A 21,334-nucleotide genomic window follows, 5' to 3' on the forward strand; every position below is an offset into this window, starting at 1 on the left:
AGACCTCGTCTGGAATATGCAGTTCAGTTTTGGGCACCAGTTCACAAAAAAGGATATCAGGGAACTGGAGAAAGTGCAGAGAAGGGCAGCAGCCAAACTGATAAAAGGCATAGAGGAGCTCCACTATGAGAATTTATTCTATCTGGAGAAGAAGAGATTAACAGAGGATATGATCAACATGTATAAATACATAAATGGTCCATAGAAGAAGAAGAAGGAGCTGGATGCATTCCTAAATGCACAAAATAACTGGATACTTGGTTTTAGATGTAATAACGCCAGGGGTAGCTGATCCAGGGAGAATCGGATTGCCTCCTGGGGTATCAGAAGGGAATTTTTTCCCCCACAGGAGTGAATTCAACCGTGCTTTATTGTTTTTTTTTTTTTTTGTCTTCCTTTGGATTAAGTATGGGTATAGGAAAGTGTATATGGAGGTTTTTTTGTTTTTTTTTGTGCGTGTGTTTTTTTTTGGTTGAACTAGATGGACTAGTGTCTTTTTTCAACCTGACTAACTATGTAAAAAAATCTATTCCAGAAAGTAGCATTTAGAAAATTCACAACATCCACACTAAAGATGTCAAGGTTAATCAAGGAAGCATTGCAAAAATTGATATACCGTATACAGTATATGCAAATCTGTTAAAAACAATAAAACTTACCTGGTGTTGTAGTTCTGGTAGTTGTAGGAACTGGAGTTGGATGTGCGCTTGTATTGCTTGGTATTAAGAATGGTGCTGATGGTACTGATGTGACTGTGTCTGCATTTTCTTCACCAACGTCTTGCAAAGCTTCAGATGGCAGTAAAATTGTGGTATTAATAATGGCAGATGGCCTCGTTGTAAGGGGACTCTGAGGTAATGGCAATGTGCTAGGCAGTAATGGCGGTGCATGTAGCTAGAACGACATAAGGATAAGCATAAAGTATAATGTTAATGTTATATATATATATATATACATACACATACACACACACACATACACACACACACACACACACACACAATAAGACAGTATAGCTGATTAACATTTTCACAAAATGAAAATATGAAACAATATTTCCAAAATCATGAAGAGAGATAAAAATGTTTGATATCATATGCAGCCCTAACAATTAATCATTTTAATATGCATGCAAAGCCTATGATCCCCATTACACAACATGTAATTATAATATAATTAACAGCGGTTGTTAATCTTATCTTATGAAAAGTTGTAGTCTACAGCACTGTTTTTTTATCTCATCTACAATAAAAAAAAACACAAGTAAAATTGGCAAAAACAATAAGAAGTTCAATGTTCTTCTACTTCCAAGTGATATTTTGTACTATGTACGCTGCCTTAAAGTGAACCCGTCATAAAACCGAATAACTCCAATTATGCATATGATCATATACATACAATGTACAAGCAGTGGTTACCTTAAATTAAAACCACATGTCAAAATGGATAGTGGATACAGACATATAGGAAGCTAAAGTAAAAAGCAAGCTGACCTTGGCCCCACCCTCCCACCTCCCAACTCATGCCTTTGGTCAAAGAGGCTGCCTATCGCATGAAAAGCCACACAGCTAAAATCAGGAGATCACCTTGCAGTATCAAAGCAAAGCATACAAAAAGACTTTACTACACAAAGGACTGTAAATATCACTATCCTTAAACTGATCGAACATCTCTATAAACATCTATTAGACTTTACTGCAAATGTAATATTTAAATCAGGGTTACAGAATATTGCATCTCTGATGTCTAGCGTTAGTGCAAAAAATTATGATGTTCGTAAAAACGGGCCTATCTCATATATGATGTCGAAAGCCTTAGATCCTTGTGGGGGGGGGGGGGGGGGGGTTAAAGGTCGTCAAAACTTAAAGGCTACGCTCACACTGGCACTTTTGCTTTTACCTTTTCTACACAGAAGTTAAATTGGTTCTAAAGGTGCAAAGTTTTTTTTACCTTAAAGCGGAGTTCCACCCATTTAAAAGTCAGCAGCTACAAAAAGTGTAGCTGCTGACTTTTAATAATCACACACTCACCTGTCCCGCGGTCCAGCGATGCGGGCAAACGAAGCCCCGCCCTTCTCCCCCTCCTCTCTGCGGCACCAGCATTGTAACTGTGGGCGCCTGGCTGTGGCTTCACAGCTGGGCACGCACTGGCATTCGTGAGCCTTGCTGCGAATGGCCGGGCAATCTTCTGGGATTTGTGACGTGTCCCAGAAGATTACAGGGAGGGGGGAGAGGTGAACTTCCTTCCGGAGCCGCGGAGCACTGGGAGGAAGTGGGAGCTGGATGCCTTTAAAAAGAGGGTATCCCCCCCCCCAAAAAAAAATGACATGCCAAATGTGGCATGTCAGGGGGTCACCATCACTTAAAGCGGAAGTTCTATTCTTGGGTGGAACTCCATTTTTTGCATGCAGCTACACCCTCCAGCCCTCCTAAATACTTACCCGAGCCCAATCTCGATCCAGCGATGAGCACGAGAGCAGCAGCCCTCTCCTCACTGGACAGAAAGGCAGCAGCGGGTGTGTGTCATGGATACACAGAGCCAGCTCGGGAACAAGGAGTTGATTGATATATATATCAATTATGGCACATTTTGTCCATGTAACAACACTGAATAAATTACACTTTGCTACAATGTAAAGCAGAGAGTGTACAGCTTGTAGAACAGTGCCAATTTGCTGTCCCCTCAAAATAACTCAACACACAGAAATTAATGTCTAAACCACTAGCAACAAAAGTGAGTACACTCCTAAGTGAAAAAGTCCAAATTGGGCCAAATTAGCCATTTTTTCTCCCCGCTGTCATGTGACTCATTAGTGTTACAAGGTCTCACGTGTGAATGGGGAGCAGGTGTGTTAAATTTGGGGTTATCGCTCTCACTCTCTTATACTGGTCACTGGAAGTTCAACATGGCACCTCATGGCAAAGAACTCTCTGAGGATCTGAAAAAAGGAATTGTTGCTCAACATAAAGATGGCCTAGGCTATAAAAAGATTGCCAGGACCCTGAAACTGAGCTGCAGCACGGTGGCCAAGACCATACAGCGGTTTAACAGGACAGGTTCCACTCATAACAGGCATCGCCATGGTCGACCAAAGAGGTTGAGTGCACGTGCTCAGCGTCATATCCAGAGGTTGTCTTTCGGAAATAGACGTATGAGTGCTGCCAGCATTGCTGCAGAGGTTGAAGGGGTGGGGGGTCAGCCTGTCAGTGCTCAGACCATACCCCGCACTCTGCATTCAATTGGTCTGCATGGCTGTTGTCCCAGAAGGAAGCCTCTTCTAAAAGGTGATGCACAAGAAAGTTCGCAGTTTGCTGAAGATAAGCAGACTAAGGAAATGGATTACTGGAACCATGTCCTGTGGTCTGATTACACGAAGATAAACTTATTTGGTTCAGATGGGGTCAAGCGTGTGTGGTGGCAACCAGGAGAGGAGTACAAAGACAAGAGTGTCTTGCCTACAGTCAAGCATGGTGGTGGGAGTGTCATGGTCTGGGGCTGCATGAGTACTGTCGGCACTGGGGAGCTACAATTCATTGAGGGAACCATGAATGCCAACATGTACTGTGACATACTAAAGCAGAGCATGATCCCCTTCCCTTCGGAGACTGGGCTGCAGGGCAGTATTCCAACATGATAACGACCCCAAACAAACCTCCAAGACAACCACTGCCTTGCTAAAGAAGCTGAGGGTCAAGGTGATGGACTGGCCAAGCATGTCTCTAGACCTAAACCCTATTGAACATCTGTGGGGCATCCTCAAATGGAAGGTGGAGGAGCACAAGGTCTCCAACATTCAGGCTGCGTGATGTCATCGTGGAGGAGTGGAAGAGGACTCCAGTGGCAACCTGTGAAGCTCTGGTGAACTCCATGCACACAAGGGTTAAGGCAGTGTTGGAAAATAATGGTGACCAAACAAAATATTGATACTTTGGGCCCAATTTGGACATTTTCACTTAGGGGTGTACTCACTTTTGTTGCCAGTGGTTTAGACATTAAATGGCTGTGTGTTGAATTATTTTGAAGGGACAGCAAATTTACACTGTTATACAAGCTGTACACTCACTACTTGACATTGTAGCAAAGTGTAATTTCTTCAGTGTTGTCACATGAAAAGTTATAATAAAATATTTACAAAAAATGGGCGGCACAGTGGTGTAGTGGATAGCACTTTCGCCTAGCAGTAAGAAGGGTTGCTGGTTCGAATCCCAACCACAACACTACCTGCCTGGAGTTTGCATGTTCTCCCTGTGCCTGCGTGGGTTTCCTCGGGTTTCTTCTGGGTACTCCGGTTTCCTCCCACACTCCAAAGACATGCTGGTAGGTTAATTGGATCCTGTCTAAATTGTCCCTAGTATGTATGAATGTGAGTTAGGGACCTTAGATTGTAAGCTCCTTGAGGGTAGGGACTGATGTGAATGTATATGTAAAGCGCTGCGTAAATTGACGGCGCTATAAAAGTACCATAAATAAATAAAAAATAAAATGTGAGGGGTGTACTCACTTTTGTTAAATACCGTATCTCAATTTCCTATGAAAACATATAATAAATTTATCCTACGACAACCTTCTCAATGCAGCTTGTATCTCTCTGATGTGGAAGGACCCACATCCCCCGTCGTGGAGATGAAAGATCTTGTCCTCTCTTCACAAAATAAACATGAGCTTTTCTCCAAGGCTTGGTTTTAATGGCACATTTTGGCATATTTATTTTCCCAGAACAGGGCAAATCTCTACTGGCAGAGCTTCCTTGCTGAACCATTCTCCCTTTGCCTAGAGTTGTGTACCCAAGTAGTTTACTAACACAACCACCCCTACCCCCCTTTTTTTTTTCTTTGCTTCTTTCTACACCTTCCTTCGACACTTACTACTCCTCCTTTACAACTTCTCTCTTGCTACATGTCCTTTAAATACCTTCCATGTTCTTGTACCACACTATCTTCCTGTAAGGGCTGGGCACAGCCCTTCCTTCTTAAAGTTGGCCGCTCAGCTGTCGGCTAATTGCCAGCTCCTATCTCTCCACAGTGACTCACCTGTTGATGATATCCTGCTTGTCATTCCTGCCTACTTAAGCCGTCTACTCCAGATGATCTCTGCCTTCACCTTGGTCACATCTCTAGAGACGTTCTCCTGTGTTCCTGTTAAAGACTTGCTTGGCTGACATTCCTTCTGGCTCCAGATCCTGCGTGCTCTGTTACACTCATCTCTGGTTCCCTGACGTTTTGGCTTGTCTGACTATCCGTCCTAGTTCCTGAACTCTGGCTATGTTTTGACTATGTTTACTCTGTTTACCTTTTTTTATTATTATTAAACAGGTGTGATTTAACTGTACTTTAACTGTCTCAGTCCGATTCATGGTTTCTGACACCTCCTTTCTTTAGATCTTATTCCATTAATTTAAAATTCCCAATGGGAATTACATTAGATTTTTTTTAATCTTTACACATATGGGTGGATTTCACACCCTCATTAAACCCAACTGTTTAGATGGTTATGTAAGGTGTGAGTGTTTTTTGGTACTGCATTTTGGCTTGTTCATTTCTATATGGATGGTCAGCTAATTCCGTAACAGATGCTTTACCCCTTTCTTTTGTTTTTTGCATGCCAGAGATTGAACTAATAAATAAAAAAATGTATTAAAAAAAAAAGTGGACTTGAACTCAAAAAGTGTCTGTCTATGTTAAAAAAAACATCTAGAAAGGTTTGTTTTGCCTGGGCAGTACGCTGGAAAACGTACATTTTGCCTGGAATTTCTCCTGAAAATTAGCAGTGTATTACATGGTATGTGAGTACGCTTAGGCACTCCTGTGATATATGTTGTGTGGGAGGTAATGCTGCATATGACTGTTATGAGATTTGCAGTGAGAATTGGTGATATCACTACTGTGCTGCTTGCTGGAGAGAACTCTGTACTGCATGCATCTCCCTGCTCTTGGTTATTCAGATCTGTGCTTCCTGCACCTTTCTTACTGCTTCTTATAATTTCCCCCACCAGACATCAGGGGGGGGCAGGTCTCACATGTGGAAGTGAAGCCCTACCTCTACCAAGATGGCCACTCTCATAAAGAAACACAGTGAAGAACAAGGCATAAGAAGTCGGTGACAGAGGAAAGATTAGCTGCAGAAGACCACAGGAAATGCTGGTGACTAGTCCTTTGCCTTCTGCTTGACTTTTTTGTATTTATAGAGCTTTCACAGTTCAATTCCTCTTTAAATATGTGCTGTAAAACTGAGGGTGGCATTTACTGTGGCGTTTATGGTTTGAAAAAAATATTACTCACAAAAAATTAAAAAAAGACACATGGCTAGATTATACAACAGGGCTTTGTGGATATTTTTTGTCTCTGCATCCATCCACCCATCTATACCTTTGATGTCTGAATATGCTATAGTGCACCATTTACAGGCTATTAGAAAATTATTACAAAAGCAATGTGTAAAATTATGTGACACACAGCAACCAATCTGAACCTTCTGTCCATGTCCCCAGTGCAGTTCGGAATTTTGCAAAGCAGTGTTGGCAGCAAGTGCACATGCTCAGTTGGCAATGTATTTCTACCCTAAGCATTTCTTCCCCAATCACATGGGCTGCTTAGATGTGATTATAGAATCACACATGTGGGCGTTCACACAGTGGTAAATGACAGCCCGCTCACTCCTTTCTCCTCCATGCCCACTACCCAACTAAACACAATGTGGGTGGGATATTACATATTGATTGATGGAGGCCTCACCTTCCTGTTATTCTGAGACACAGGCTGGAGGGGCATGACACATCCTGTAACTGGCAGAAATCTGCCCACACCATGTTATTGTCAAAAATAAAGATTTGATTTCAAATATTCAATTCAAAACAGTTTGATATTAGTTATTTATTTTTACTCTATATCCCAAAGACTGTTTTTTTTTTAACACGTGACCAGCAGCAGAGGACTAGAAGCTCCTCCTGCTTATGTTTTCCTGCAGACAGGCTGGGAAAGATCTGGGTTATTTGATATCTGTATTTCGATTAGGAAAAAGGTACTTAGATTTTTTTTTTTATTATAATAATTATAGTACCATCATCCTTATACAGAAAGAGAAGGAATAATGTAAAAAACAATGTGTGTTTAGTATCACTTTAATATGTACAATTGCTGAAAAATGTTGTGCCTTTTTATTCTAATGCTTTAGGTCCACTACAAACTTCATGACTATGGAATACTACAGCAGTACCCGTGTAGCACCACAATGTTCCAAGAAAATGTATTTTTGAATCCCTTAAAGAATAAGTAACTTTTACCACACCTTAGCTTATTTAATACATCCATGTTTTGGCGGGGGGTCATTGAGTGTATAGAAGAGGTTACCACCATTCATATACAGCCAACGGCGGAGGTGTGTCTCTTGGGACTGGTTGACACCCTAGCTCCAAAAAGAGTAACATGTACTTTGCTGACAATCCTAATTTATTATGCTAGGAAAGTGATAGTACTCTCATTGAAAAGGTCTACCCCTCCATCTATTCCAGCATGGAAAGCTATGGCTAACAAGGCCGCCCCCTATACAAGGCTACATACATATACATACCACAGAAATTCGATAAAGTGTGGGGTAGTTGGATGAATAGCGCAACTACTGTGTCAGATTAAGTGGTTATTCTTGGGATGGATATTTAGTAAAATCTAACTTATGAGTAGATACTGAACTGAAACGTAGATACGGTAATTTGCTTGTTTTCAACATAGGAAGATCAGGGGGCAAGTTCATTTAAGTGCATGTCTCAGGTGCAAGTATATCACAAAAAGGGGATAGGTTTGCTGGAGCAAAAGAAATATTTACTCTCTCAACCAAATCCTATGCTACTTAAATGGAGGCCTTATATCTTGTTACGTTATCACTAGGTAAGGGTTCTGGGGTCGTACAAGGAGCCAAATGCTTAAGAAATGTATATAGTTATTTTGTATGTGGCTCATAGGGCCTTTGTTGCTATTGTTTTTGTACCTGTTATTGCAAAATCGATAAATAATACTAAAAAAAAAAAAAAAAAAAAAAAAAGTAAAATCTAGCCGACAGTTCCTAATAGATAAAATAAATCAACCACGTAAACCTTTTTTTGAAGTTCATTAAAGCGGGTCTCAACTTCGACCACCTACCCCCAATATGTTCTTTTTCCCCACTTGTAGTGCTATATTGCTCTTCAAAGCACACATTCACCCACACAGTGAATCCAGAGCTCTCCCTCTGCGATCCGCTAATTGGATGCCACACAGCGGATCCCACAATGATAGGGACAGGAACCTTGTGGAAGAAGACACCTTGCCCACATCCCTATTAGACTACACAATGGGAATTTCCTCTAGTGGGAATTTGTAAGGCAAGAGTCTTCAAACAATTAAGTCAAAAAAAGTATCTAATTTTATTATGAAAAGTTAAAACATGACAGATAAATAAAAGAGGTGGATGCCAGCAAATAAAGATGGTGGTAGCAAAAAGGAGTATACATATCTGTTAACAATAATGCAAAAACCCCACACAGACTGTTTCAGCAAGAGACTGAAAACAGAGGCCCGACGCGTTTCAAGGTTATAAAGGTTGAAACCTCTTCTTCAGGGGCTGATGGTGAGGTATATGGTTATCGTGTTACTCCTAAGCCAACATCAGGTAGCATCCGACTTCAGGAAAAAATGGGGATGAATGGCCTGCCGACAGGGATCAGATCCATGAGCGAACGCTCGTCACCAGACAATGCACAAATCCACGACCCAAGACAGAACACAAAGGGCGTCCTACCAATTATAGTATGGCACCAATATTGTCCAATGCCAAAGATGTCCTGTTGACTGTGGTACATGGAGGGTAAATCGCGGGCGTCACCTGGGGTGCTGTCTGGTCAGAAGTGATGTGGAATCTCCCAGTGAGAAGGAATCACAAAAAAGAGGGAGAGCGCTCTCCCTCTTTTTTGTGACTCCTTCTCACTGGGGGATTCCACACCACTTCTGACCAGACAGCGCCCCAGGTGATGCCCCCTTACCCCTCTTTAGGAGTGATCTACCCTCCATGTACCACAGTCAACAGGACATCTTTGGCATTGGACAATATTGGTGCCATACTATAGGTGGTAGGGCGCCCTTTGTGTTCTGTCTTGGGTCGTGGACTTGTGCATTTTCTGGTGACGAGCGTTAGCTCATGGATCTGATCCCTTCTTGGTACTCTTCAGCTACGGCATCTTCTGGGTGTAGGAAGCCAGCTCTAATGATGTGCTGGACCAGCCCCACTAATCACCCACCCCCCCCCCCACCCCCCGGGCCCCAATGTGTAGTGATCCTGCAGTCTTCTCGGAGATGTGATGTAAGGATCCAAGGAGGATGCAAGACCAGGTACACAACAATCTGGCCTAGGATGGAATGGTGGTGGGACAAAAGAGGGGGAAGGGACAGACAGCGCCACTGCTCTGGTGTAGTATGTAAATGTAAGCCTTTATTGAAACAATGTAAAAAAAATCCTACTCACAAAGGTAGATGCATCGGGTGCCATTAAGGGCAATACTGAGTGCCGCTGTCAGTGCACTGTCCTGAGCTGCACAGGGAATCAGTCCATAACCCAGCATCTGGATCGCTGAGAATGTGCCAGCTCTTCCTAGGCGCTGAGCTGCCGCTTAATGTCCCAGTGACAAAAAGGTCCACCACACCGATTACACCACCAGAGGATCCAGGTCGCAGCAGGTTGCATTTTAAGGAAATCTTCCTCTTCTTCAGCTGAAGAGTCACTTGCGGCCCCTGCGTTCTGGGCCAGCAATCATGGCAGTGATGTTTTTCGCCCCAAACTCTGTCAAAATTTCTCCCTGAATAATGGTAGAGGAGGAAGCCATGTCAGAGGGAGCTAGGGAGAACCCTGTTGAATATGTGGACTCAAGTGTCAGGTTCAAAGAAGGAATGCTGCAAGCCACCCCAGAGCTGTAAGTGGATTTTGAGCACAAAAAAAAAAAAAAAAAGAAGACCTAAAAGGACTGATGACCTCGCACTTATGATCCACAATTTTTCTATTATTATTATACAGGATTTACAGTTTGCGCAGTGCTTTACAACATGAGGGAAGACAGTACAGTTACAATACAATTCAATACAGGAGGACTCAGAGGGCCCTGCTCATTACAGCTTACAATCTATGAGGGAGGGTCAAGTGATACAAAAGGTAATAACTGTGGGGGATGATCTGATGGAGAAAGTAAAAGTACAGTTGTTAGGTGGGGGCCGGATAGGCTTCTTTGAAGAGAAGGGTTTTCAGGGATCGCCTAAAAGCAAGCAGAGTAGGAGATAGTCTGGAAAGAAAGCTATTCCAATTGGGGTACTCACAAGAACCCAGCTGCAGAAGCAAGAGATTTTACATAACTTTCTGTGACCAAGTCACTGTAGGTAGCAGTGAGGAGGACTGACCCTGGGACCCTTGCGGGGAGCCAGCGGTGCTTCTACTCAAGCTGAAAGCAGGAGAGGCAGAGGAAAAGCGCAGGTGCACACAAAGCAATATGGCATGGCTGCAGGCACACTAATCTGGCACACACAATGCATTTAAAAAAAGTGTTGCATCCATGTTCCCCAAAAGGCTTGCATTGCTGCACATGGTGTGAACAAGACCAAAATATTCTATCCAAGTAAAATCTGTGCAGTTTCACCATCAGTTTTTCTGCACGTATGGTGTGAATGAGGCCTTAATGGGATCAACTCAGGAAGCACACACGCTAGGCTCCGTAGAAAAAAAAAAAAAAAAAAGAGGGGAACAAGCCCCACACTTACTAGAGCGGTGGTCTGAACAGCCTCTTGCAGCTAACAGTCCCTTTCCAGGCAGTTTTCTGGTGGGCATACTCCAGAAGAGTCTTCAGGGACAGGCTTCAACAAGTGGGCATATCACAACCCTGGACCTGTAAAGCACTCTGCGCTTGAAAAACACAGATCACTAGGTGTCCTGGTAGCACCACAAGCAGAGTTCAGTGCCCTAGGGTAAAATAAGAGGATGGTGCTTTATCTTCCTCTTGGAATTGTTCAGGTATGACCTTCAAAGGCAGTGCAAAGGATCAGCCAATCTGGAAAAATGTAGCTCTCTTGGCTCTACAGTGAACAAAGAAACTTGACTGAAGAACAAGAAATGTCTTGATAAAAAATAAAAAAGATGTCCATTCTCCAAGGACACTAGCAAAAACTGAAGCATGATGGGAGTGAGAGGGGTTATAATGGCTGACTGACAGTTTTTTTTTTTTGTTGCCAGTATCTAATCTCTTGTAGGTGGCAGTATAGCCCATACAACTCAGAACTCTTTCAGACCCTGAGTCCCTTAATGAACAATTTATTTAAATAAGTTTAGACTTAATTTAACCTTTAAATATAAAAAAAAAAAAAAAAAACATTTCCAGTGCATGTCCTTACCTCTGTTTCTTTGTTTCCTGCTGTGTTATTCGTTATAATTTTGTGGTCTCTTTTTGACGCAGAATCTTGCGCTAATGCAGGATTAATTGGGACTTGTTGCTGTTTTTGATGACTTTGATCACCAAGTTCTCCCTCCTGTCTTTTAACTCGTAAAAGGGCCCCTCTTTTCAGTCTTGGCCCATGCGATTCTCCAGAAGGATATTCTTCCCGGCTTATAATGTCTGGCATACGATGAAATGGTAAAGTCCATGAGGTGCGTTCCTTGTTTAAGAAAACTAACAGAGAGTCTCTGGAGTCCATCTTACTTGGTTGACAGTGATGAGGAGTCCTACAGTCAGCAAGGATGCAGGTGTCTTTCAACAACCAGAACACATTGCATGAGTGGCTGTGGTAGCATAAATCATGGCAGGAGTGCACAGATTGAGGGCCATTTGCCACCATAAGGAAATCGCTATTTTTCTTAGTCCGTAAGCCAAAACCAAAGTGAATCCTTCCTTGCTGAGTCACAGAATTGGTTTGTGCCGCATCTTTAATAGAAAAACAAACATTTGTCTTGATTAAAAAAAAAAAAAAAAGAGAATTTAGTTTTTGTTTTTTTTTACATTTGGATTTGCAGTTGTAATGAGTAAAGGTCTTGATTTTAGATTAATACCTTGCACCCCTTTGACAACACTATAGGAAACACATATTCTACTCAATGGCACTACATCATCTGTTGCAAATGTGGAGGTGCTACTACAATGGCAACAATGTATTCCCGCAAACAAATGTATATGCTCAAGTAACACTGAGGGACTGCATAAAATGTCCCTTTAAAAGCACATAGCTGTGGCTATAAAAACCTAAAAGCTTAATTTTGTTAAAATCAAAAACATAAAAATCAGCACAAGGGACATAACTTCCAGTTAACTGATGTGTCCCTTGTGCTGATTCGGCTTTTAAGACCCCTTTCACACTGGGGCGGTTTGCAGGTGCTATTGCGCTAAAAATAGCGCCTACAAACCGTCCTGAAACAGCCGCTGCTGTGTCTCCAGTGTGAAAGCCCGGGGGCTTTCACACTGGAGCGGTGCGCTAGGCAGGACAGGAAAAAAAGCCCTGCTAGCAGCATCTTCGGAGGGTTTTTAACCCTTTCTCGGCCGCTAGCAGGGGGTAAAACCGCCCCACTAGTGGCCGAATACTGCTGCTAAAACCGCCGACGCATCTCCTGCCCCAGTGTGAAAGGGGCCTAACAGAAATCTTCCTCCATCCTTCTAAATGTAATCTTCTGCTGCGGCAGGAAATTCATACAACTAAAAGGCTGTCAGGGGCTCTCATCAAATGAGTTTGACTATGTCCCTGCCCCGACTATCCTCCCGCCCATTGCTGCCAGATTCAACATTCAAAGAAGCCATACCAGAACATTTATGCATGACATCAATCTTTCGCCCATCCCTCATTCATAGATCCTGTGTTGATGAGAGCTCCTGACAGCCTTTTAAGCTGGCCATAGATGGTTCGAATTTCGGCTAGTTCAGCAAAAACTGGCCAAGATTCGAACCATGTATGGGCAGGCTGAATGTACCCAAGTTGATTGATTAACTTCGGTACAACCAGCCTGCCAGACTTTACTTGCGATAATTGCTAGCAGCTAGCAATAATTACTGTGTTCTCCTGGCAAGGATGCCCCCCCAGGAAAACCCAATGGCTCCATGGGAGGGATTCCCCAGTCAACACTCTGTGTTGATGGGAGAATCAATTCATTGTTGCAGAAAATAAATTTGCTCCGTGTATGGCCAGCCTCAGTTGCATCAACCCTGATTACACTGGGGGATGGGGGATAGGACAGAGAAAGACAGGGGAAGATTTCTCCTAAGGCCTCATGCACACGAGACGCTGGTGCAAACTCTGCTGAACACAGGTTTTTAAAAGCTGAAACCAGCGTTTAGAAATGCCCGTTTTGCCGAGTTTGCATGCCGCGTTTAGCCGCGTTTGCATCTAGAAGCGTCTGCAGAGCAGAGAATGACATTTTGCGACCCAACTTTGGGGCCCCGTATCTCGGGGCTACTTGGTGCTAGGAACCCCAAATTTGGATATGTTATAGTGTTAGTCCAACTGTGTTAGCAAATTTGGGGTTCCTAGCACCAAGTGGCCCCAAGATATGGGGCCCCAAATTCGGGTTGTAAAAAACACTTATAAACGCAAACGCGGCCAAACGTGGTACCGGAGTTTAGCCGTGTTTGGCGTCTGAAACGTGGAAAACTTTTGCGTTTGAACCCATTTTTTTGCTTCTGGAAAAACGAGGTTAAACGCAACTGCCTAAAAATGCCAAAAAACCAGACTGTGTACATGGACACATAGGATAACATTGAATGGGTTCAGGGGCAGTTGAAAAAAGTGTCCAACTGCCTCTGAACGCGAGTTTAACAGCGTCTCGTGTGCATGAGGCCTAAAAGTAGAAAAATAAGCACAAAGGACACATCATACTAAATGTAAGCAATGTCCCTTGTTCTGATTTTAATGTTTATAATTTTAGCTAAACTTAGGCTTTAGTAGAATTCCAGGCTAGCGCTAACTAGCCTTACAAATGTTGACAGAATGTATGACAGAATAAAGGTCATTTGGAAGAGCAGCAGTAAGTAGGAGTCTGTTCTTCTAAACATAGCTAGCTGGGTTAGTGAGATGGAGGATTAGAAATTGCCTTTCTTGTATCTCTGTTGTACCTTCATGTTAATAGGTCAATTAACCTTTACAAAAGGATCCTTAATTTTCCTATTACTGACTGTCAACTGCAGCCATAATTGTCTCATCTGCAACCCTATAGTTCCCACAGGTAGACCGATAAAAAAAAAAAAAAAAAAGACTTTAACGCTGGACAGCATTTTCCAATGCAGCAAAGTGCAAGGTGTACAAAAATATACAGTTTTTAAAATGACCTATTAACACTTATGTGTTATATTGCAGTATACTGTGAAAAAGTCCTGCATTCTGTGCACGTCAAGCTGCATTTTCACATATGTAGTCAATTCATTAAAATCCCTAATGCAACACATCAATGTCAATGCCCGGCAACAGAAAACACATCCTTACACTTCTGGCGTGAACCTAGCCTATATATTCGTGAAAAGTCGTAAGCCCCATTTTTGGCCTATATTTTTTGAGCTCTGGCTAACCCTGTAGGCTGCAATGTTGACATCACCGAGGGTTTACTCAGCACCATCCCTCTGTCACTATATATCAGACTTGGCAATCTACACATCAGAGAGGTCTGCCACTCCTCCCCCCTCCCCGGGGGTGGCTCTGACCTGATTACACTTCATATGCCAAGGATGGTAATGCGAGGTGGCAGGGAATGTGTGCCTAGAATTTTGGATGTTCTTTGTGACTGGAAAATGTTAACCCTCCAAATGCTAAGAAGAAATAAGCAGGACATATTTTACTCTTCTTTGGGTAAAGACAGCTAAATATCTAATCTAAACTGCATTCAAAACAGGACATGAGTTTATCACGTATGCTGCTTGTCAGCAGGTTTATCACACATAACAGTCACTGCTAGCCATTGCATTGTTGTATCTTGTAATAAGGTAGTCAACCTCGCCTTCTAAGGACATCCCTGTGCATGCTAACATTTATTTTTAAATATGACAGACTGTCTTGGGTTAAGGAAACAGAACTAAAAACCGTGCCTTACTTTAAAGTGCTGGTAAAGTCAGAAGGTTTTCTATCTTAATGCATTCTATGCATTAAGATGAAAAGCCTTCTATGTGCAGCAGCCCCCCTCAGCCCCCCTAATACTTACCTGAGCCCATCTGGATCCAGCAATGTTGAAGGAGTGTCTCGCCTGCCCAGGACTCCCCTCCTCATCGGCTGAGACAGCAGCGTGGTGCCATTGGCTCCCGCTGCTGTCAAAGTCAGTGAGCCAATAAAGGAGAGGAAGGGGCAGGGCCACGGCTCCGTGTCTGAATGGACACAGGGAGCTGCAGCTCGGCTCAGGTGCCCCCATAGCAAGTTGCTTGCTGTGGGGGCACTCAACAGAAGGGAGGGGCCAGGAGCACCGAAGAGAGACCTGAGAAGAGGAAAAGCACTGTACAAAGCAGGCAAGTATACCATGTTTGTTATTTTTAAATAAAAAAAAAAAAACAAACAAGACTTTGGAATCACTTTAATAGCTATGTTGGCTTTACTGACTGCATTCACAACCACAGGTACCTGCAGACTTGGGGACAGCCATATTTGTTCAATACTTATTAGCCTCTTCTTCCTGCTGAGCAGCACTACATATTAGTTTCGATTTACTTCTCCTTATGCCAATGCAAGTCTATAGGTACTCTAAAAGATCAGATAGCTGCGTATGACACTTTTGTAGCAAACATTTGTTTTTGGTTCCCTCTTTTTTTATATATATATATTTTTAATATGGCATGTACAATAGCGACACAAGCCATTTTGTAATATAATGATATTAAAAATGTCCTTTTTAAATCGGCAGTGCTGTAATTTTCTGTAAAATGCAATGCAATATGTCAACTTGGAGATGTTCTGTACACAGATGGTGTACGAAACGCCGCCCAGAAATGTCTTGTCCTGCTTGTGTGATTGGCTCACTGATTTTCCCAGAAGTCTGCACCAAGATACAAGTCAGATTCTGGGCATCCTCTGCAACAAACATTTCCATTGTGGTGAGATGCTCCCAAAGGGTTAATTACATCTAAAGTGATTCAGACCCTGTCACTTTCCTCATTAGAACACTGCAAGTGCAGCAGCTGTTCACTAATAAAAAACTCACCCCCATTCACATTCACTTTGCATATGGACTCAGACAAAACAAAGAGCTATTTTTTTGGAATAACAAAAAGGTAGGAGTCTGCAACAAAAGTTTGTTAAAATCCCTGCAATGTACGTTGATCACCCAGAAACAAATATTTTTTCTGAACAAAAGTAGAGTTACTCTTTAAGCATATCCACCATGTTCCAGGATTAGTTGGCCAAAAAGCTGCATATGCAGATATGGGGCGTCTGTACCGAAAAACAAACTGTGCAGCTCTGACTAAAGCTGAATAATGCTCTTGCTATTGGTGTGGGCCATTTACAGGCTTCCTGAAGCCTGACTGGAATACTCCCAGGTTGTTGTTAGGATGTTGCTAAGTGAGGCCTAGTCGTTACTGCTCACCTCCTTCATCACAGGAGTAAACTCTGAAACACCGAGTTCAGAGCTACTGCATCAGGGGAGAGAAAGCACATGTGAGGGGGTTTGAATCAGAGAAAAAGCTCACTCCTGTGATGGTGAAGGTGAACAGTAACTACTAGGCCTCACTTAGCAATGTCCTGGGAGTATTACAGTCAGCTTCAGGAGGTATGTATATGGCCTAAATCTACAGCAATTGCATTAGTCAACTTTAGTCAGAGCTGCACATTTTGTTTTTATTTACAAACACCCCTTACCCTGCATAGGTATTTTATTGGTAAAAAGGCGAACTAGCGCTTTAGCTGAAACTCACCACAAATTTTTTAACAATGTACCCTTTATGTACTGACAAATAACAGTTGTTAAAGCTCCGGAAAACCAAAAAGTCCTCCCTTGCAGTGGGGCTGCACCTGCACTACAAGGGCTAACCAGTCATTTGTGCCTGGGGGACAATGAAGTTTTGCTTAACTGATTGGTACTACAGGCTTCTCTGTCCTGCTAGACCAGTCCCTTCTCACCTTTGTCACAGTGATCTGAGATCCTCAGATGTGAACAAGACTGATGAAAGAACTATAGCCCTGCACTGGACATGAGGATGCTGAGGGGACAGTCCACTGCTAGAGCTGGGGGTAGCACTATTTGCTGGAGTGCGGAGGATCAGGTAAATAAAAGTGCTCTTACTGTCCCCTACACTAGACAACCAGATAACCCTTGCAGTGCGGATGCAGCCCCAGTGCAATGGAGGAGTTTTTAGTTTTCTGAAGTTCAACATTAAAGTCAACCTCTACATTGCTTTTGCAGGGCAAAACAGGTTCACTTTACATGAGCTCACAGGCCTTATGCTAACCATCTGCTCTGTTCAGCTGCCCAGAGAGAATATAACTACCCAGTACTTCTGAGGTATGGAGGAAGCCATTGACTCCCTTTTTTCTCACAATACAGCACTGGGAGATGGAGCCTACACTAGCCTTCTTTTATCCTGTGGGCAAAAGGAGAAGCATAAAGCAAGGTGAATATACGAAGCTTGGTGAAAAGGGGGGCAGTCTGCATTTAAAGATGTAGTAAACCACAAAAGAGATAAAACAACAATGGGCCCCCTGCACGTTTAAGTCATAATGCAGTGCATAATAGCACATTACGATAGACTTACCTGTACACGGAGCTCTACAGTGCATCGCTGTCACGGCTCCCTGGCACTGCCATCTTCACCCGGTCTTCCTTTCAGGTTTGTGGGCTCCAGCTGTAGGAGTGGCAGGGGCCGCGATGACGTCACTCCTGCACATGTGCGCAGGAACGCTTGGCTCCGGTACAGTATGCTGTCTCTCCAGAGCTCATGCACCGGTGATGTCACCGGCTGCATGTTGTGTCAATATCTCCTAAACAATGCAAGTTTTGGAGATATTCACTGTTCCTATAGGTAAGCCTTATTTTAGGCTTACCTGTAGGTACAAGTTTAAAAGTGGAGTTTAATTCTACTTTAAGAGAACTTGTGGGTAGTGAGAAGTTTGGACATGCGAAAGCTGCAACTTCCACCTGGTAACCTGGTAAAATCATGAGATAAGAAGACCAGGTGATAGCCAAGCATAGCCTATGCCATGATAACAGAAGGTCAAGAAACACTCATATAACCAGTCAAGCATTTTTTGATGAGGAAAGAAGAAAACAAAACAATAAGACCATAAACTTAAAAGATGGTCTACCTGATCCGTCCAGAAAGCTGGAACACAAGTAAGGATCGGGGGGGGGGGGGGACTGGGAGGGGGGGAATGGTCTAAGCATGGCTGCGTGAGAACGCATAGTGCACGAGCTCTGGGCGCTCCATCGGTTACAGACTGACCTCACTTATACGGCTAGAGCAAGCGGCATGCTTCCGACTAAACAGCAGGATATTAAACCTCCCGTAAGGCGGCGAAAACAAGTGAACAAGTGAAACTCAACCTGAGATTCAGCAGTACTTCACGGTCCCACAGGAGACGTGGACCTGGGAATAAGATGGTAAATTTTAAACGGACAGGTGGAGGGGTCTCCAAAGGCGGTGAGTGTTATACTTGGAGGAAAAGAGGGACTGGAAAATACATTGGATACTCGGAAAACTGCGGTAGTGGACGGAGTAAACCTCTCTCAACAGAGTAGATCGGCAGCTCCTAGCAGCATGGAAGAGGATCCAAGGACATTAATACAAGCTATCCCTAAGAGGACACACATATAGGCTCCCATCCATAGAGTGGAGGACACCCATCATAAGGAAATACAGCAGGTGCAGACGGAGATACAATTATTAGCAGATCGCCTAACAGCAGACGAGGAAACAACAATCTTCCTGGAGGAGAGAGTAGCTATGTTGGAGAGAGAGAGGAGGTCACAAGCGGAGGTGGTGGTGGCACTACAGCTCCAGATCAAGGACCTCGAGAACCAAAGCGGCCACAATAATCTGCAGCTCCAAGGTCTTCCAGAAGCTACGGATCAGGAGAACCTCCAGGACAAGGTAACGGACATTTTTCATAAGGTTCTAGATGGTAGGGCGCCAGCCAATATGGACTTGGACAGGGTACATAGGGCAATGGGTCCCAAATCCTTAGACCCCCACCGCCCCTGAGACATAATCTGCCGCCTTCACCAATTCACACATAAGGAGACTATACTCCGAAAAACGTGGGAGGCGGGTATAATTGAAATTGACGGGGCATCTGTTAAAATATTACCTGACCTGTCCCGAGCCACACTACACTGCAGAGCCTTGCTCCATCCAGTTTTGGACAGAGCACGCCAGGAGAGCTGCACATGATTGGTGGAGGTACCCAATAGCGGTAACAATAAGGAAGGATCTGTCTACATTTACACTCTGGACACAGACTGATCTCCCAGACCCCTTTACCTTCTTAAAAGTGGAGCCTATTGAGGTTTCAAACTGGCTGCAAACATTATCGCAGACAATATTCACGCATTGATTTCCTTTTTATTCCGCACAATTACACTTAGTCATGGAGGTCTCTATTGGGTCGATCACTTGGTCGGACCATGTGCCAATCTTTTTAAAATATAACCTTATGGACAGCTGTCGCTTAGGGTCTATGAGCCTCCTACAGGACCCCTCAGTGATAGAGGATGTCCAGAGGGAGGCCAATTGTTTTTTTTTCAGATTAATGATAGCCCAGAATGTGCCCCTGGAGTGATCTGGGAAACCCATAAAGCAGTAATAGGAGGTGTGTTGATTAAACACGGTGAAAGGATTAAGAAGGAAAGGGAAGCAAAATTATCAATGATGTTGTCAAACATTTAATCGATTAAAGGCACGTCATAAACATACTTCTACTATAGAGGTAGAACAAGAACTTTTAAGTACCCGTAGACAAGTGACTGATCTACTCCAGTATAAAGCTAAAATGGCACTACAAGTAGGACATAAATGTAGTTATGAGTCCGGTAACAAATGTGGCAGACAACTAGCTAGAGCCTTGAGTGACCTACATTCAACGACGTATGTTCCTTCAATCTTAGGTGCCAAGGGAGAAAAAATTAGTCTACCCAAACAAATCGCTGAGGCATTCAGTGATTTCTACTCCTCACTTTATAATCTGACTTGGATGTACCAGATCAATCTATGATGAAGGACTATTTGGCCTCAAGCGGAATACCGGGTCTGACAACGATCACACAGCAGGAGTTGGAATCACCAATTTCACTAGAAGAACTACAAACTGTAATAGGATCAGCAAAGATGGGAAAGGCACCAGGACCGGACGATTTTACAGTTCTGTACTAGCTTTTGTTACCCATTTTGGGATCCTACCTGGTTAAGATGCTTAATGGACTGGAAGACACAACTTCCTTCCATTCAGAGTCTTTGAAAGCCATGATCTCGCTGATACCAAAAGAAGACAAAGACCCTATGCAAAGCGGAAGTTACAGGCCAATATTTTTATTAAATGTTGATCTGAAATTCTTCAGTAAGATCTTAGTTTTGAGGTTACAACAACTGCCTGCTTTGATCCACCTGGACCAAGTGGGATTTGTCCCGAAGAGAGAGGCCCGAGATCATACCATTAAAGCTTTGAACTTGGTCAATCTAGCCAACTCGACTAAGACCCCATGTGTGTTCATAGGAACAGATGCAGAGAAGGCTCTTGATCCATTTGGCTGGCGGTTCATGTTCACTGTTTTATAACATATAGGATTAGGAGATAAAATGCTTAAATGGATTGCAAGTATCTATAATGGGTCCACGGCACAAGGCACACCTCTTTTACGGTGACAAATGGGACAAGGCAGAAATGCCCACTGTCTCCCCTACTGTTTGTGCCATCTCTTGAGCCTTTTCTGTTTAGGCTCAGGCTGAATTTGGATATTCAGGGAATAATGGTGGAAGGAACACAATACAAAGTGTCAGCATATGCGGACGATATGCTTTTTTTCAATGACCAATCCAATGATTTCCCTCCTAAAACTCTTCAGAGAAATAGAGCTCTACAGTGCATTATCTTACTGTAAGGTAAACTTTTCTAAATCCAAGGCCTTGGGGGTAGCGGTTCCCAGTGATACTGTGAAGTTAAATCACAAATTTAAATGGACGGATCAGTCCCTGAGGTATTTTGGATGCCTCCATTTCCGCAGATCTCTCAGGTATATATGAGCTTAATTTTCTGCCATTGTTATGTAGGGTGCAAGATCTGCTGGAGGGATGGCATAAGGGACTTCATTCCTGATTCGGAAGGAGTAATATAATAAAAATGAACATCCTACCAAAGTTCCTATACCCTTTTCAGGCTATACCCATTGA

General features: G+C 43.2%; 1 protein-coding gene across 1 annotated transcript in view; it reads right to left on the reverse strand.

Annotated features, from left to right (window-relative positions):
* The window catches only part of KIAA0319L (KIAA0319 like), a 163,062-nt gene that overhangs the window by 93,955 nt on the left and 47,773 nt on the right, over nt 1–21,334 (reverse strand). Inside the window, exons 4-5 of the mRNA XM_073615590.1 lie at nt 11,397–11,923; nt 660–894 (exon numbers count right to left, since the gene is read on the reverse strand). Coding sequence (XP_073471691.1) covers nt 660–894; nt 11,397–11,923 — 762 coding nt within the window. The remainder of the gene's footprint in view (nt 1–659; nt 895–11,396; nt 11,924–21,334) is intronic.

Source organism: Aquarana catesbeiana, linkage group LG02 (assembly GCF_042186555.1).
Source record: "Aquarana catesbeiana isolate 2022-GZ linkage group LG02, ASM4218655v1, whole genome shotgun sequence".
NCBI classification, from domain to species: domain Eukaryota; kingdom Metazoa; phylum Chordata; class Amphibia; order Anura; family Ranidae; genus Aquarana; species Aquarana catesbeiana.